We start from the raw sequence: 19849 nt of genomic DNA, 5'->3' as shown, positions 1-19849 counted from the left end.
TCTAGATCAGGTTTCTCAGTCATGGTAGTATTAGTATTTTGGGTGCTATAATTCTTTTTTTTTGTGTAAAGTTTATATATTTATGTATGTATGTATGCATGTATTTATTTTGAGATAGTGGGTGAGCAGGGGAGGGACAGAGAGATAGAGAATCCCAAGAAGGCTCCGTGTTGTCATTGCAGAGCCTGATATGGGGCTTGATCCTATGAAATCAACAGTCAGATGCTTAACTGACTGAGCCACCCAGGAACCCCTCAGGTGCTATAATTCTTTGTTGTGAAAGGCTGTGCTCTGTACAGCAGCATTCCTGGACTATGCCACCCCAAGATGATTGGAGTCTTAGGGAAGGCCCAGGTTTCCTTAAGTCATGTTACCATCTTAAATAGTAATTCAACTTCATATTCCATCATGTCCAAAAGTCACTTGTGCCAAGTTCCGTGTGGTAGATGAGACATGTGATTAGAATTGTAAATGGCCTCAGGAAATTGGAGAAATGCTCAGAATCCTAAATAATGAAGTACAGGAGGAAAGAGGCCACTAGTCCACAAAGAAAGAAAACAGTGTGTATGTAACTGAGTTAAAAATGAGGAACGGCTGGCTAATTAAAAATACCCAGGATGAAAGAGCCTTCAGGCACACAGTGAATAACAAGCTGAAGTTAAGGAAACAGCATTGTGGTTGTGTCAGCATGTGCTGGCTCCTCGATCAGGTCCTTGCTGATGCCTACTGGTCAGGCTTCCAGTGTCAGTGGAACTTTCAGAGGACTCTGGTCCTCACTTATGCTTCCCAGGAGGCAGAAGTCCTCCAGGGATTAGGGCACTGGGGCATTGGTTCCTCTTCTCACATGAGGCAGAAGTTGAGGATTGCTGGTTTTAAAACAACTTGTTTGAGTTTTCCTGCATGTTGACTTTACTTGGTTGTGTGTGTGTGTGTGTGTGTGTGTGTGTGTGTGTGTGTGTATGTATGTATGTATCTAGCTTCCTAGTGGAACATGTAGCACACCTAGAGAGGACAAGGCTCTTGAAAGTCCCCTTCTGTAGAGAGTACTGCTTTTAATGACTGCCAGTTGGCTACTCAGGTTCAGAGAGCTACCTTTAATAATACCTAAACTTCTTTCATTTAGGAAATGAAGTCAATAAAGTATTAGTCTAGAATGACTGAAACTATGGGCTGAAATGAGTTTACTCAACCTAAGGATAGAGAACAGCTACAAGTAAAAGAGTGTCCTTGGAGTCTCTACTGTTGGTCCTCCTGTGCCCACAATGGAGTAAAACTCCTTAAGCTGTATGAAAGGCTGTGACACAGAGCTCTGCCCCTGAGCAGGCCAGAACTTCCTCCTTCAGTTTTAACACTTTTTTGTGTCCTGTCCTAACATCATTATTCATCATGACATGCGTTAGTGTTCCATAGACATTGCTGACAATCTCAATCTTTTCTTTCTTTTGTTTTTTTGATAATGTATTATCAAGTTAGCTACCATACAGTATATACAGTATGGAAGATATTTACAAATGACATATCAGATAAAGGGTTAGTGTCAAAAATCTATGAAGAACTTACCAAATTCAATACCCCAAAATAAACAATCCAGTGAAGAAATGGGCAGAAGACATGAATAGACACGTTTCCAAAGAAGACATCCAGATGGCTAACAGACACATGAAAACATGCTCAACATCACTTATCATCAGGAAGACACAAAACCACACTGAGATATTACTTCACACCTGTCAGAGCAGCTAAAATTAACGACTCAGGCAACAACAGATGTTGGTGAGGATATGGAGAAAGGGGAGCCCTCTTGCATTATTGGGAATGTAAACTTGTGCAGCCACTCTGGAAAACAGTGTGGAGGTTCCTCAAAAAATTAAAATTGAATCACCCTGTGGGCCAGCAATAGCACTACTAGGAATTTATGCAAAGGATACAGGAGTGCTGATTTATAGGGGCATATGTACGCCAATGTTTATGGCAGTGCTATCAACAATTGCCAAATTATGGAAAGAGCCCAAGTGTCCATCGATGGATGTAATGGATAAAGAAGATGTGATAAACACACACACACACACACACACACACACACACACACACACACACAGACAGGAATACTATTCAGCAATGAAAAAGAACAAAATCTTGCCATTTGCCACAACGTGGTTGGAATTGGAGGGTGTTATGCTAAGTGAAATAAGTCAGAAAAAGACGGATATCATATGTTTTCACTCATGTGGAATTTGAGAAACTTAACAGAAGATCAGAGGGGAAGGGAAGGAAAAATAAGTTAAAAACAGAGAGGGAGGCAAACCAGAAGAGACAGAGTACAAACTGAGGGTTGATGAGGGTGTGTGGTGGGGGGGGGGGTGGGAAAATGAGTTATGGACACTGGGTTTTCAATTAGCAATAATCACGCCTCGGATAAACCTCATTGGGTACAATACTGCCACTGTGCAAAGCTTGAGTTATGGGTATTGAGGAGGGCACTTGTTGGGATGAGCACTGGGTGTTGTATATAAGTGATGAATCATGGGAATATACTCCCCAAATCTCAATTTTTTCTTCTGTTGTTCAAAACAACTATGTCAGTAGACAATCCTCATTAACTTTATGTCGATGTCTTGATAATGCTCAATCCCATAATGCTGGAGTTTAAGACCCCTCATCTTCCTTAAACATACTCTTCAAAATGTCTTTTCCTGTTGACTACTGGGAATTAGCTCACATCCTCACCCATGTGACTCTCTGTGCCCTCTGAGCTGAGCATGCTGTTTTTCCATTTGCTAGGAATGGTAGGGATTTTATACTGTCTGGAATTTTGGTGTGAACAGAACAACTCTTAGTTAAGTCTGAACTGAAAAATGATGTTCAATTTTTAGGAAATCTATATTTATGTAGCAATATCAACAATACTCCAGTCTTGTCCAACAGATTTTACCTGGTATCTGAAGGGTTAAGTTACTCTTTTCTCATGACCACAGATGCATCTTTCAAGGAGCTGATTTACTTGGACACTTAATTAATTTTTCTCTAGAATGTCTCCCACTAGAATGTCCATGATACATTGACTTCTGCAAAGAATGTTGCTCAGTATATTTTATCCACTATTGGGAAGGCCTATGGACTTCCTTTTGGTTCTGCCCTTGACCTGGTGACATGACTTTGCATTGCACCCTACTGTTTACATTTCTTCACTTGTGCCCCATTGTTTGGCATCGTGATTCTGGGTCTTGCCTTTATTTCTCTCCTTTAGCCTACAATCTCTGACACTTCCAGGTTTGGACATGAATTGAGTTGGCTCTGAGTTATTAGCTCTGTGACTTTGAGGAAGTCACTCAACATCTACAAGATTCAATTTCTTTGTGAAATTGTAATAATTTTTTTTAGGGTAAAAGTATAGCATTTTATTTAATTTATTAATTCATTATTTTAATATAATTTATTATCAGATTGCCTTACATACAACACCCAGTGCTCATCCCAACAAGTTCCTTCCTCCATGCCTAGCACCCATTTTCCCCTCTTCTCCACCACCCCCATTAACCCTCAGTTTGTTTTCTGTATTGAAGAATCTCTTAAGGTTTGCCTCCCTCTCTCTGTTTGTAACATTTTTTCCTACCTTCCCTTTCCCCATGGTCTTCTGTTAAGTTTCTCAAGATCCACATATGAGTGAAAACATATGATATCTGTCTTTCTCTGACTGACTAATTTCCTTTAGTGTAATACCCTCCAGTTCCACCCACGTTGCTGTAAATGGCATAATTTCATTCTTTCTCACTGTCAAGTAATATTCCATTTTATATATAAATATTCTTTATCCATTCACCAGTGAATGGACATTTAGACTCTTTCCATAATTTGGGTATTGTTGAAAGCACTGGTATAAACATTGGGGTACATGTGCCCTGATGCATTAGCACTCCTGTATCCCTTGGGTTAATTCCTAGTAGTGCTATTGCTGGGTCATAGCATAGTTCTATTTTCAGTTTTTTGAGGAACATCCACACTGTTTTTCAGAGTAGCTTCACCAGTTTGCATTCCCACCAAGAGTGCAAGAGGGTTTCCGTTTCTCCACATCCTCGCTAGCATCTATAGTTTCTTGATTTGTTCATTTTAGCCACTGTGACTGGTGTGAGGTGGTATCTCAGTTTGGCTTTGATTTGTATGTGAAACTGTAATAATAATACATAATTCAGAATTGTGAAAGTAAAGGAGACTCTAAAATCTGGTACCTGGACAATAGCATCTTCTTTAGAAATCCTGGGGCGCCTGGGTGGCGCAGTCGGTTAAGCGTCCGACTTCAGCTAGGTCACGATCTCGCGGTCCGGGAGTTCGAGCCCCGCGTCGGGCTCTGGGCTGATGGCTCAGAGCCTGGAGCCTGTTTCCGATTCTGTGTCTCCCTTTCTCTCTCCCCACCCCCCCCACCCCCGTTCATGCTCTGTCTCTCTCTGTCCCCAAAATAAATTAACGTTAAAAAAAAAAAAAAAGAAATCTTTACTATGAGTATTATCACACTTGGTTCTAAGTTAGGAAAAAGGTAATTATTTCTAAGGAAAAGAAAAATTGAAAATAAATATAACTTGTACTGAGTTAGATCAGCTTTTTGTGGGGATCTGGTAACAGATTCCCAACCTAATTGTCTAGGTCTCTATCCTCCTTCAGTTTTCTACCATGGCTTCCATGTGCAGTGGGCTGCTAAGGCAGCTCATGGGAAAGTCACCAGGAAGTTCATTCTTTCCAGTGTCTCTCCTGTCTTTGAACATCTCCTGGAGCCCTTGATGACTAAACAGTATAGTGTTAGTATCTCAGTCACCTCCAGAGAAGTAGTTGTCAAAATGGGCTCAAAAGATCAACGAAATTAGAAACACCTATGGTGCTCTAAAGTACAGAATACTGTCCTCCAACCCTTCACCATAACTTTCAGCACCTGCTAGGTCTGAATATCTAGAGGTGGGGCCTAAAAATCTATATATTATATGCCCCAGGTTAGGGTTTCTAGACAAAACACAGCATACGTGGATAAATTTAAATCTTTGAAATATAACTAATACATTTTTAGTAAAGTATATCCTGTACAATGTTTGAGATATACTCATATTAAAAAATAGTGTTTTCAATCTGAAATTTAAATCTCACTGGGCTTCAGTGTTTTTGTTTGCTAAATGTTGTTACAAGTCTATGTTACATGCACAGTAAAGATGCATGTTTTAACAAGACATTCACAGGACAGTCCCACCAAGCCCTATATATAGGTAACTGTGGCACTGACGTATTGTTTTATAGAAAGACATTTAATGCCTTGTTGGGTGCCACAGCATCACAATCCCTTTTGCTTTACATTCTCTCTTCTATGACCTGATGCTGTCCTAGTCCCGTAGCACATTCTCCCAGGAAATGAGTTGCTCATGGAAGGGACACTCCAGCTTTCTCACTGTCTTACCAGCTAGGCCGTGTCATGCTCCCAAGTGATCAGGGATAAAGTGTGTGGAAGTCTCTGTAGCTTCCTTTGTCCCTGTAGACCTGAGGCTGGCTGAGGAGCCTGTTTCTTGAGTTCTGTTCTGTAGGTAGACATGAGCATCTTGGCCTCAGACCAGCCTCTCCGGCTGAGAGAGAAAACGTGCACAGAATTGCATAGCAAGTAGTCCAGCAGCTTGGTCTATTGGCTCTTCTTCCCTCCTGCTGAAACAAAGAATAGCCAACATACTATTTACTTTACTGCCTGACATTAGAGTTTGCAAATTCAGATATCCATAGGGGCTGGGCTAGAATCATATATAAGTGAAGCAGAAAGGGTGTGGCCTATGAAAAAATAGCCATAGTCCAAGAAGGTGGGCACTTCTTAGCTTCAGCTGGTCCCTGGCTATCCCATAGGAATTTGGGCTCAGTATTATTAAAAAACTGAAAGTCTGAATTTTTATATCAAGTCTCCCGATTTTAAGACGTTGGAAATAAAGGCTCCCGGGTGGCTTAGTCAGTTGAGCCTCTGACTCTTGATTTCCGCTCAGGTCATGATCCCAAGGGGTTGTGGGATCGAGCCCTGTGTGAGGCTCGGAGCTGAGCATGGGACATGCTGAAGACACACACACTTTCTCTCTCTCCGTCTCTCTCTCTCTCTCTCTCTCTCTCTCTCCCTCCCTCTCTCCCTCTCTCCCTCTCTCCCTCTCTCCCTCTTTCTTTCTGTCCCTCTCTCTTCCTCTGCTCCTCTCCCTTGCTTGCATGTGTATTTACTCTGTCTCTAAAAAATTATAATAAAATAAACAAAATGTTGGAAACAAAGTAACGATTTTTGTGAACATTAGGTAGGCCAACCAAAAGACCTTTGTGTACAATAATAAACTCTTTAGGGAGTTAGTTTTCTACTCCCTCTTAAATTATATTACACAGTGATGATTAAATTGTAGGTACATTATCGAGTTTGGAAAGATAATCCATTGTGTTCAATTTGATCAGAATTATAGCCCAAAACTCATATGGTCTAATGGAGAATTTAAGTTTTATATGAACATATAAAATACATCAAATTATTTAGATAGGAAATCATATAAAGAAATATTAAGGTTGGGGCACCTGGGTGGCTCAGTTGGTTGAGCGTCTGACTTTGGTTTAGGTCATGATCTCACAGCTTATGAGTCTGAGCCCCACGTCATGCTCTGTGCTGACAGCTCGGAGCCTGGAGTCTGCTTCAGATTCTGTGTCCCTCTCTCGCTGTGCCCCTCCCTCGCTCATGCTCTGTCTCTCAAGAATAAATAATAATAATAAAAAAAATTAAAGAAATATTAAGGTGATTAATCTAATGAATATAAAGTACACTGAGGAGATTCAAGATGTGTTTGAGCTCAGACACCATGTCTCAGAACTAAGGCATAGTTAGTACAACCACTGGCCTTCATCCCATAGCAAAATCTTTGATTTGTTCAAAGGATTGGAGAGGATGCTTTGTGTAGACTTGGCTTTAAGGTACGCCTTTGCCCCTATATACTGTTGCATACACCAAAGAGGAGGGCTTGGATTGATGACAAAGTAAGATTCCCTGTATGGAAGATTACAAGAACATTTTAACATGAGATATCACATATTAAGGTTGACAAATTACAGTCGAGCTGAGCTGTGTGGGGGAAGAAAAATGAGAGTATTTCTGATCCCTGAGGTGAGGCAGGGTTGGGGGAAAGATGGCAGTGTGTGAAGAGTAAATGGAAGTATGAATATACCTCAACAGAAAGTAAATAAAAAAGCAGAATATTCACATAGAAGAGTCTTTCTCTCTGGCAACTTCATTGTATCTGGAATAACTATTATTTAACTATCCTTAATTTCTGTAGGGAAACAGGGTGTATGTTGCTGGTTTGGGCTACTTTTTTCATCTTGTGACCAGCCAGGCATCACAATCTCCACTTCTCTCCTTCAGTCAGAATATTGCACATTCTTGTACAAGGTAACCTTGGGGAAATTCATCTGTAATTTTGATGTAAGGGTAATAATTGAACATTTTTTTATACAATGCTCTCAGAGAGGGTGTAATCTGGGGCATGCATGTAAGATTTGATGGACGTGCCTTTGTATGCATTTGGGATCATAAAAGTTTGGTATTGAAGGGAAGGAAAGTGACAGGGAAGTCACTTGAGAGGGCAGCAGGAAAGAGTGCATCTTTTGTGTCCAGAGGAGAATTTAGTAGAGAAGTTAAAGTTCCGAGTGATTAGGAGCAACCAGGAAGCAGGAGTGACTGGTCTCAGGAGCCCAGTGGGGTGAGGAGCCTTTGGGAAGAGGCTCTTTGCCTGTGACATGTACCCATTAATAGGGAAGGGTACTTGTTCAATATCTTTGGTACATGGAAGTAAGGTCTTCTGCTAAGAGCAAGATCTGGGGGGCGCCTGGGTGGCGCAGTCGGTTAGGCGTCCGACTTCAGCCAGGTCACGATCTCGTGGTCCGTGAGTTCGAGCCCCGCGTCGGGCTCTGGGCTGATGGCTCAGAGCCTGGAGCCTGTTTCCGATTCTGTGTCTCCCTCTCTCTCTGCCCCTCCCCCGTTCATGCTCTGTCTCTCTCTGTCCCAAAAATAAATAAACGTTGAAAAAAAAAAAAAAAGAAAATTCTCTTAAAAAAAAAAAAAAGAGCAAGATCTGGGAATTATGTTGGAAACATGGGAAAAATTCAGACTTCAAAGTCAGGCCCTACTTCAAATTTTGACTTTACTCCTAGAAAACTGGCTTGGTTGTTGTTGTTTATTTAAGAGTCAGGTCCCTCATTTATAAAATTTCAGGTCTACACTGAAAGTTTGATGTGATCTTTAGAGATGACTCATATAATGTACATAAGAGCACACCTGGAATACAGTAGGAACTCAAAAATTGATAGCTATAAATAATTACAATGATAATAGTGTAGGAATACTGCTATGATGGATAGTAATAGATGAGTGGAATAAGGATTAAGAACAATTGCTGTGTTATGTTGAAGGGCCAGCTGAAGATAGGATTAGCACATATGTCATGAATTTATCATGAAGATTATGACGTTTTACCAAGGAGCTGTCAGAAGCCCTGTAGTGTGAGCAAAGAAGGTACCCAGAATACTGTGAAAGTAGGACCTTTCAAGGAGAAGAACAAAAGTTTGAGGGAGAACAGTGCTGGTGTTCACTTTCTAGAATGTTCTGATGGGCAAGGCACAGGTATCCACACCCCTAGGAAGGGTGAACCTAGAGAGAGACTGGGAGAACAGACTGGGATGGTGGCAGTCTTCATCTGCTGAGATTCAAGAGCAGGTGATAGAGGGTAACAGAGAGGAAAGACTGAGGGATGGGCAATGCTGGACTGGACAAGGGGTCAAGGACGTTATCTCTACTGTCCTTACTCATTACCTTCATTTTATATTTTCCAATGTGAAAAAGTGGGACATTTGAAACAGGGAAAGTGGCTGATTTTCACTCTTTGTTTTGCTTTCGAGGTGTGGCCTCTTTGTATACCCTCAATTTCAGCCACCTTGGGATAATGGCAAGGGCCTCACCGTGTTCCAAAACTTCACGGTTTGGGGAAGTGCAGGTGGTGCCCAGGTAAGCTGTGTTAGTTTTTTATTAAATTGTCATTTGTTTTCTCATGGTGATTTATTATGCATCTCTATTTAAATGGGGATAGTATGGGAGCCACTGCAATATTATCATAGTTGTATGGGACAAACAGCATCATAGATGTGTGGAAAAGTTGTTGAATGAACGAATTCCTACTCAGAAAACCAGGGTCAAGTCATTTCCTCTACGGTGACTTTTCAGCAGCTCTACTAGAGAACAATAGAATTGTAGTGATAGAGATTTACAAGCAGGAGAGATCATAGAGGTCATCTGTTTCTTATCTCCCATGCCTATTAGAGATAAAAATTAAGGCTCAGAAAGTAAAAGGATTTCCCAAAGGTCACACAGCACCACCAGCTGCAGAATTCAGACCCCAAATGTTGTGCATTTGGTACCTTAATATCTTGAGTAATGCATGCTTCAGTCTTAAAAAAGTACTGTTCATCCCTGGAACATGAAAATTCCTGCTCAAAGTGTCATTCGTACCTTTATCAATGAGCCACATTTTCTTCTATTTTCTTCAAAAGGGAAAAAGTTTGTGTTCAATCATTCACTTTTCATTACTTCAATGATTTCTGTTAAGGAAGCTTTGGATGCTCACTCTTAACAGCAACTTGTAAAATTAGCCAGGGTCGCTATTTTGTGCTACACAAAGAAAATTACATACACTTGATCTCTGTCATTTAGCAATCTGGAGCCTAAAATACGTAGATGAAGCAATATGTTTACAGGGCACTCAGGAAATAGAATAAAAACATATAGTTAAGTTACATTAAGAAAGTTAGACATTAATTTCACATATCCAACAAGAGGAAGACAACTGTGGATGGGGAAAGCCCAAAAATGTATAATTAGGGTAGCTAACAGGAAGAATCCCAACTGCCTTTAGTGTTTTGTTCTTACTGAATTTATACAGTACTTTGTTCCCATAAACATAATGAGTAAAGGGGTGACAAATCCAGTGGAAACATTGATTGAGTGGCCTCTTACACAGAGAAGCAATTCATGACTTGAAGAGAGTTATGCAATGTCTCCATGCCCTTGAATAGCTTTATTTTAAAGGAAATAACCTAATAAAATGAGAATATTAGAAGGTGATCATGAAAGTCAGTTTTCTCAAATTCTGCAGTCAGAAATGCTAAACCCATAAAAACAAAAAACAAAAAAAACAAAAAAAATCAGATTCTTAAAGATGAAACTCTTGTGTACTCAAATTGAATTAATTAAAAAGTTCAAACAATGTGAATGCTTTTGTAACTTCACTTTTATGAGAAGAATAAAGTAAAATTAACAGGATAGGGAATTTAAAAAGTGATTCCCACCAAAACAATCCTGCAAAAAAATAAGAGAGATTTACACTTCCTTATATAAAAAATTACTATAAGGTAATAGTAATCAAGACAGTGTGGTATGGGCACAAAGAGAAAATGGATAAATGGAATAGAATTGAGAGTCCAGAAATAAATCCACCCAGTTGATTTCTGACAAGTATGCCAAGACCATTCAGTGGGGGAAACAATAGTCTTCTCAATAAATGGCACTGGAACAACTGGGTAACCACACTGAAAAGAACGAAGTTGGATCCTTACCTCATACTATTTACAAAAGTTGACTCAATAATGGATCAAAAACAATGTTAGAACAGAAAGTATAAAAAAAATCTTAGACAAAAACAAAGGAGTAAATCTTCATGATCTTGGGTTTAGTTAAAGATTCCTAGGTATGACTCCAAAACAAGCAACAAAAGAAAAATGGATAAGTTGGACTTTATCAAAATTAAACATTTTAGTGGTTCAAAGGACCTCATCAAAAAGTGAAAGCACAACCTATACAATGGGAGATGATATTTGCAAATGATATATCTGATAAGGGAATTGTATCTGGAATATATTAAGAACTCCTATAGCTCAACAGTAAAAAGACAACCCAATTAAAAAAAGGGCAAAATATTTGAATGGACAATTCTCCAAAGAAGATATACATATGGTCAAAGCATGTAAAAAGATGTTCAACATAATTAGTTATTAGAGAAATGTAAGTCAAAACCACAGTGAGATAGCACTTCACACCCACTGGGATGGCTAGAATCAAAATGATAACAAGTGTTGATGAAGATGTGGAGAACTGGAACCTTCACACACTGTCGATGAGAATTTAAAATGGTCTAGATGCTTCAGAAAACAGTATGGCAGTTCCTCAAATTGTTACACATAAAGATATGTATATGATATGATCTATCTACTCCTAGGTATTTAAGGGAAATAAAACATAGATCCACAGAGACTTATACCCAAATGCCTACAGCAGCATTATTCATAATAGACAAATGGTGAAAAAAACTCAAATATTCAACATTGGACAAATGGATAAATATAGTGTGGTATATCAGTAGAATGGAATATTATTGAGCCAGAAAAAATTAAATGAAGTGCTGTTACATGCTACAACATGAGTGAACTTATGGAAACATTATGTTCAGTGAAAGTAGCCAAGTCCTCTGTATGTGATGTTAGGCAAATCCCATTATTTTTTCTTCATAAAGTGGAAAGAGTAATCATACCTAAAGGATAAATTTGTGTTGAGAGTTAAATAGATGCCCATAAGGATGCCTGGATCTTTGTGTTTACATAGTAGCAGCCCTTATTCTTACCATTGTTAGTGAATAGGAGTAGGTAGTGATAGATCAATGTTAACAGTGATGTCTCTGGAAATTTTAACATTGATAAATACCTTCTGCATCCAATAAAAATACATTGTGTTCACATTTCGTAAACTTTCATTATTAGGTATATCTGACTATATTCTGGTCATTAGACATAAGTGTCATGTATACAGATACTTGAACAGAAGATTCCATTGGGTAAAATTTCAATTGTGTATAAACATAGATTCATATTTGATGACATTGATATTGATATTTTCTCATTTAATGATCTTAATAACCTTGGGGGGAACTGTGCCATTACTAGAGATTCCTCTCTCCCTCTCTCCCTCCCTCTCTCCCTCCCTCCCCTCTCTCCCTCTCTCTCTCTCTCTCTCTCTCTCTCTCTCACTCTCGCTCTCCCTCTCACTCTTGAGAGAGGAAAAGAGAGAGCGGGAGAGCGAAAGGGAGAGCACTAATGTCATACAGCTAAGAATTGCTGGATTCCAACTCAGTGTGACCTTTGAACATATATGTTAATAAGAGTTGAGAAGAATATCCTTTCCTCACCATGTCTCATAAATGCAAAATGATTCTTTTAGAAGAGAGAGAGATGAAAGCACTTTCTGAAAGGTGTATTCACACAACAAATAGATGATTTTTGCTACTGTGTGTTGGTTTTCTTTTAAAATCACCAGGTTCTCTAGCTAATGTGAGGTGTTAGCTGTTTTTAAATATGAGTATATTTGCCAGATCTTGGGCTGATGCTTGTAAATAGGTCACAATTCTTACCAAGTTAACAGTTTAGATTATGCTTATTTTGTTTAAATAAACCTTCGTGTCTTCAAAGATGTATCATTTTGTAAAAGCTGTTGGCTCATACATAATGGGATATGCAAGCTATTTGTTTCATGAAAATTCAAGCTTAAAGACCGATTGACAAGTAGAAGCACGATACTATGATAAATCAAGGCTACTTTGGCCTTAATTAATAGGAAACTTCCACGTGAAGGTATGAATGTAAATATGACCCTATTTAATAAAGAAATAAATGCTGTGTTAGGTAATTTGCTAGTCCAGACCTCCACCTTGATTTTGAAGATGGTTGAATTGAAGTCCAGGAAAAGTTCAATGTCTTGCCTGAGATCATATAGTTAGTTAATATCAGTGGTAGGTCAAAACCAAGAGCTCTGTACTCCAAACTAGTGGGATTCTTTCAACTCTAACAAACTAATTTTGTTAATATTCAATCCCTATTTGGGCCCACTCACCCAAGTTGTCATAAATATATATGCACATAGCACATTTTTAATCTGTAGTCATTTGGAATTACTTATTTCATAATTATATATTTTTATAATGATAGTAACATATACTACCATGAAGAAAATAGTAAGTATTTGAGTTCTTGGATGCTCTGTTTTTCTCCATTAATTTTGTGTGATTTGACAATTGCAAGTTTTAGATAAGTGAAGAATTCACACTGACATTTTTAATGTAACAGTTATTATGAGGAGAAATGAAAAGTACAGAGGGGATGTTACCAAAAGGGACTAGTTAGTACTGACCTGACAGCAACTTTGGGATGTCTGTACAGATATTGATGGACAAAAGCTGCTTAAATGTGGTATAGCATGCTTATTTATACTTAATCAATAATTAAAGAAGCTATAGGAAGTCTGCAAGAAAAACCAAGCCTCAGACCTTTGCCATAACATATGCTGTTATTTTATAGATTTTTAGAAGTAGCAATCTTCACCTGAAAAACTTCCAAGTTTATTCATGCAGAGATTTTGGAATTGACATCTTGGAAAGTGATGCAAATACTTCAGTTACTGACAGCTTATTACTTGGTCATTTTGCCCACAAGGTAAGTGCCTTAGTGTAGTTGTTTTAGACTGTCTATCAAAACAGAATTGTTCGTGCTCGGTTCTCTAGTGACCCAGGGTATGTAATTTTAATAGTATTCTTTAGTGAATCTTGGGTTTAATTGGTAGAGGTTAGAAGAACTTTTTATTTGTAACAGTGGTGGTATCTTTGATGAAATTCAAATGTACACAAGGTTTTAACGTTATGAGTCCACTATAAATCCTAAAAGTCATGAGTAGCTTGCCAAATTCTTACTTGGTTGCAATTTAGCATTATTTTCACTGCAATTCAGTAATAAACCTAATGATTTTAGATTAATTTACCTTTACTTCACAAGGGTTATAGAATAGCAAAACTTCACATTTTCTCTTTGTATTGTAGTTTGCCATGTTTCAATATAAACATTTTGTTCATAGGGTCCTTATTGTTTTTAGAGTGCCCCTCCTCACCAAAGAGGTAACATGAATTTATGTTGCATAGTATGCTAGAGTACTTTAGATGATTCCCTAATACTTGCCTAAGCGTGGGTTTCTACATGATAAATATCAGACTACAGATGACTTCTCTGCCACTGCATGACCAGGGTACCAGAATGTAGATGAGGCAAAACAAATTTCCCAGATGCAGAACTAGAAGTAGTAATTCCCCTTAAGGGAAGTCCAGGGTTGCCATTGGTCTTAGTAGGCTTCACACCTGTAATGGATCCCCTTAAGTTCTTAAAAGAGTTCTAGAAAGAGCTACATGTATATTGATATCACATTGTCATAACAATCATAGATGAAAGAGACCTACTGTACTTCTGGAAACAAAGGAAAGAACAAGTTCTTTACTTTGTCCTGAATACCTTGACCTATTGAAATTTAAATAAGTATAGCTCTTGGAGGTTATTGTATAGGTATAGATAAAAATATTAAGATTAAAAAATAATTTTCTTAAGCTTCATTTTTTTATGTTTAATTCTCAAAGTTAATTAAATATTTTTTGAACCATCATTTTCTGGAGGGAAATACCTGCCCATTTTTCCTTTTCTCTGAAAGGATTACTACCTTGAGAGATAAATCTTTTTTGACTGCAGAATTTTCAAGAGAGGATGGAACCCGGATTTAGATTCTATGATACTGGTAGATGAAAGGCCTTTAAATTCCTTGGAAATAACCTTAAAGAAGATGCCAAAACAAATGTCCATCAGGCTGAGTCACTAACTGTCCTGGTAAATTAATGTCACAGCCTCTTAATTGATACTAAGTAGACATCATAATTTAGGGGAGAGTGATACAAACTAAGATACAAATTATGCCAAAAGGGTGTTTATCACGAGATAATAAAACATAATTCTGTCCCTGGGGTGTGATTCACCAGGAATGAAATGCAGCCTAGGGTCTCTCAGTTTTTAAAGAAAGTACAGGAGAAAAGTCCCTGAATAGATATTAAACAGCTTGTTCTAGAAGAGATCTAGATCCTGGTTAGGCACACAAAGCATAAAACCATGGAACTTTAGATCTAATTATCCCTTAGAAGTTGATCTAGTTAAAACTTATGAATTTACCAGTAAACAGATGGAGAATTTGAGAGGTCAAATGATAGTCCAAGATCTATGCCCAGTATTGTGGAGCTAGGATCACCAGCATACCCTCTCACCCTTGGTCAAATACTCTTCAAATCACATGTGGAAGATAGCTTTGGCAATGAGCATTGCCTACTCCAGTATTTCCTGTAGTATTTTTCACGCAAGGCTATTTCCAAGAGGGGGTCTGGGAAAAGCAAGATTCTTAGGTTAATTATAATTATCATATTCTGCTTACCATACACCCATCCCCTGAAATTTATATTCCATATTAACACTTAAAGGGCTCTGTGAAGTTATAGGGTTAAAAACAAAAAAAGGAAAATATCTATCCATCTTTATGTAATGCAGTATTTCTCAGATTTATTTGGGAATCTCTTTATTGCCACATGAAACTGTGTCAGTTGTTAAAAAGAAAAAAAAAGAGAGAAAAAAGGAGGACTGACCTGTCTGTGGTTGGGGAACTCTGATTTTAGCCTCTGTCTTCTGTGCCTGCCATTCCTTTAGGAATTTAGATTTGTGGCCTATCTATTCTTAGACCTTCCACCCACACCTAATTGGTGGCACGCCATTACCAGTGAGTCCTAGCCTAAAACAAACACTACTTTCCGGGAAACACTTTTTATTAAAATAAATTATGTCTTTTAAGTATATTTGTGTGTATGTTGGTAACCTCCTGGTCAACACTACCTGTATATTGAGGTGGGTGGAATAGCTTGCAGGGAGGATGGCTTTAATACAGAAGAGCAAGAGATGTCTTCTCCTACCACTATGCTCCCCAGTATGACTGTATTTTATTTGTGCCGGTTTTCTTAACATCCTATTTCATTAGCATCCCCTTTAACTCTCAAAAGTGGCCTGATTTGGATGTAAATTATGGTCACCTGACTTTGGGAAGTAACTGTAGCTTGGTTATCTTCTCATTGGTTATTGTAATTAATTTGAGCAGATGACAGTAGTTTAACATGTATCTTATTTAGGCAGATGCTGATGGGTGGCTTCTTTCTTCCTCCTGTTTCTCTGGGGTTGTTTCCTATTTTCACTTGCGGATTTGTCTTCCTTAATGTAGACCTTTCATTGTTCTGTTTCTCTACATTCTGTTGTAAGGCCCCTTCTCTTCTCAATGCACTTGCTCTCCCTGGGAGAAATCTCATTTTCTCTAGTAGTTTCAATTACTAGACATGCTGATGTCTCCCATATATTTGCACTTATTTCTACCATTTTACTTTGTCCTCCCACTTTGCAGTCAGTTTTCTTTTTTTTTTTTTTCTACTTTTCAAACTTGATTTGTCTTGCATTGAAGGGTATCTCTTTTTTATGTTTGCCTGTTTGAAAGTTACTCATTTTGTTTTGGTTATTTTAGTTATCGACCTTAAATTTTCAACAGGCCTGTTTGTCTTAATGAAGTCTAAATTGCAACAGCATCCTTAAACTTTGCCTGAACAATGAAATGACCTTAAACTCTTTCAGCGTCTTTCTTCCTTCCCTTCTTGTATGCTACTTGTCTTTAGTATCTGTTCCACTTCTTAAAATAAATGTGTCATGGAAGCATAACATTTATAGAGAAAAGTGCACCAATCACAAGCAAAGAACTCGACAGATTTTTATAAAGCAAAAGCGATGGACATACCACCCAGATCAAGAAATAGAACATTATCTGTTGCTTTGAAGCCCCTTCATGGCTCCTCCCACCCAACCCCATTCCCCAGCTCCCTGGCCAAAGGGGAACCATTACTCAGACTTCTATAGGCATAGGTTAATTTGAAATCTGTTTTTGATCTTTATATAAATGGAATCATAGAGTAGGAAGTCTTTTGTGCCTGATTTCTTTGGCACAACATTATGTCTATGATATCCATTCATGTTTTTATATGTTTCAATAATTTGTACTTCCAATTGTTATGTTGTATTGCACTTCATGACTATACCACAGTTATTTATTTATTTATTTGTTTATTTGTTTATAGAGCAAGGGCTGGGGAGGGTCACAGGGAGAGAGAGGGAGAAAGAGAGAGTCTTAAGCAACCTCCACATTCAGCACAGATCCCAACACCAGGCTGGAACTCACTACCCTGGGATCATGATGTGAGCTGAAATTGAGTCAGATGCTCAAGAGACTAAGCCACCCAGGCACCCCTATACAACAGTTGCTATTGATGGACATTTGATTATTTCCAGTTTTCAGCTATTACTAGTAATGATTTCATGAACATTCTTCCGTATGTCTCTTGGTGTTCGTGTGCATGTACTTCTGTTGAATATATGCCAAATTGTAAAATTGCTGAGTCATGGGATATCCATTCAGTTTTAGCAAATAATGTGAAACAACAATCCTAAGTGTTTATACTTGCACCAGCAGTTTGGGAGAAGAGTGTCACATATGCACCCTGAAATTTCTCCTGACCATCATCTTGGAGTTTTCCTGCATGTCTCCTTAATATTGGATCTCTTGTTCCTGATTCCCACATTTTCCTCCTTTGTGATTTAATTTCTTATTTTATTAGAACATAGCCAATAGTAAATTTCTTAACAAAGTGGGGGCTATGGAAGTAAATATTTTGAGTTACAAATGGAGACCCTCTTATTCCTAGGTTGTTGGTTATGGAATAGCAGTTTGCAGTTCATTTTACCTTGACAATTTGAAGGCAAAGCTCCACTGCCTTCCAGCTTCTAGTTTTGAGGTTGAGTAGTTTAAGATATTCTGATTCTTGGTCAGTTATATGTAACCTTTTAGTTTTTCTGCTTTGGAAGTTTTTGGAATCTTGTTCCTGGTATTATGTAGTTTCAGGATGATGTACCTTGTGTGGTTTTTCGTTGTAACCACTGTATTAGGGAACTGATGAGACTTTTCCATTTAGAAAACATATCTTTCCCATCTGAGTAGCTTTCTTAAGTCATTTCTTTGATAATTCTGTCCTATTTTTCTTGTTTTCTTTTTTGAAAGAATTTTTATTTGGATATTGGACGTCCTCGGTTGTTTTTCTACTTTTCTTAATTTTCCCTCTGATTTGCTCAGTGTCTTTTTATTCTGTTTTCAAGGATATTTCCTCAATTTTTTTCTATTGAATTGATTATTTCTGCTCTCCTGTTTTTGTTCTTTTTTTTTTTTTTTCTGAAAAATCCCGTTTTGGGCTTCTTCATGGCTATAATATAGTTATTTCTCTGTGGTTTTTTGGGTAGTGTTTAAATGTTCTTCTGATTTCTATACTGGTTTTGTCTCCACTGGATTACTTTTCTTCTTTCTTTCTATCACTGTCTTTCATGGTGGAGACCCTTGACAAATGTCTGGTAATCCTCAGCATACAATTATTTTCAAGTGTTGAACAGTGAAACACTAACAACTTGATTAGACAGAGTTTGTTGAAGAGATTTTGTGGAGAATACTAGGAGCAGGTTTTTTTTTTTTTGATTTTCTAATTTTAATTTTTAAATTAATATACAGTAAAACTATTTTTTTGATGTACCATTCTATGATTTTAAACATCCGTATACATTTGGGTAAACACTACCACCACCACCATAATCCAGATACAGAACAGTTGGTTCAACCCAACTAACTATCTCAGGCTTTATCTTTGTGGCGACATCTTGCTCTCAAGTCTAACCCCTGGGGATCTCTAATCTATTGTCTGTCACTATCATTTTGTCTTTTGAAATGGAATCAGATAGTATGTGACCTTTGAGACTGGCTTCTTTCACTCCCAAATGCCTTCAGGATTTACCTAACTTGTTGCAAGAAGCAGGATTTTATTCCTTATTATTGCCGGGTAGTATTCCACTATATGGATGTACCACAATGTGTTTATCCATTCATTTGTGTAAGGAAATTTGAGTTGTTCCCAGATTTGGTGATTACAAGTGGAACTATTATAATCATTTTTGTAAGGTTTTGTGTGAATGTAAATTTTCATTTCTTAAAAGTAAATAAATACCTAGGGGTTGCATTGCTAGGTCATATGATAAGAGTGTGTTTAACTTGATAAGAAAATGCAAACCCATATTCCATAGTTTTTATGGCCATGTGGAAGTTATCAGCACTTGGTATCATCACTATATTTTCTTTAATCATTGTAATATGTGGGTAGTGCGTTCTACTGTGATCCTTTGTCATATCATGATTTGCAAATATTTTTTTTTTCCACTCTATAGCTTGTCTTTTTATTCTCTTGTTTTTATTAACATATTACAAATTGTATTTCATGTGTCTACTTCCCGTCTTTTTTTTTCTTCTTTGTAAATCACAGGAAAGCCAGTGTATGTCAGCTGGGATCAAAACTCCCAAGAGATGGGAACTGATAATATCTAACACAACCTTTGTTAATTTTGATCTCACTGACTGTGTGTCCATCAGGACCTGTTCTGGCTGTTCCCAAGGACAAGGTAAGTTGTTTTAAGATATAAGACAGACAGTAAAGAAGGCCAACGTTCAAGTAATATGATAAATAGTGGCAAAACCTTTGTGACTCATCATTTCTTTCAATTATAAGATTGCATCAGTAGAAACTGCTTCTCTGATCTCCTAAAGGAAATCTCAGTGGTGGTCAGGTACTCCCACTATGACTCTTCTAGCTCTCCATTCTTTCCCTATGATGACATCTGTTGTACTTCATCATTACGGTGCCCTGTCTCTGTTGGACTCAGAGCTTCATAAAGGCAGGGACCATGACCTCATGCTCAGAGGTTTGTCATTCATACCCAGAAGCTTGGTGCCTCAAAGTCAGTT

At 37.9% G+C, this 19849-nt stretch overlaps 1 protein-coding gene and 1 pseudogene across 9 annotated transcripts in view; one reads left to right on the top strand and one right to left on the bottom strand.

The window, feature by feature from the left end:
- PKHD1 (PKHD1 ciliary IPT domain containing fibrocystin/polyductin) overlaps positions 1-19849 on the top strand; it is a 490229-nt gene that overhangs the window by 211912 nt on the left and 258468 nt on the right. For all 9 annotated transcript variants that reach the window (XR_007152423.1, XR_007152424.1, XM_047860172.1 and 6 more), the window contains 4 exons: positions 7314-7426; positions 8932-9037; positions 13429-13563; positions 19371-19506. Coding sequence is in view for 7 of the 9 variants with exons in the window: in XM_047860172.1 (XP_047716128.1) it covers positions 7314-7426; positions 8932-9037; positions 13429-13563; positions 19371-19506 (490 nt within the window). In the remaining 2 variants the exon portion in view is untranslated. The remainder of the gene's footprint in view (positions 1-7313; positions 7427-8931; positions 9038-13428; positions 13564-19370; positions 19507-19849) is intronic.
- Positions 2371-2455, bottom strand: LOC125166966 (uncharacterized; annotated as a pseudogene).

The sequence above is a fragment of the Prionailurus viverrinus genome, chromosome B2 (assembly GCF_022837055.1).
Source record: "Prionailurus viverrinus isolate Anna chromosome B2, UM_Priviv_1.0, whole genome shotgun sequence".
Lineage (NCBI taxonomy): Eukaryota > Metazoa > Chordata > Mammalia > Carnivora > Felidae > Prionailurus > Prionailurus viverrinus.
Note: the sequence above shows the minus strand (reverse complement) of the source record. Positions and strands in the feature narration are given on the sequence as shown.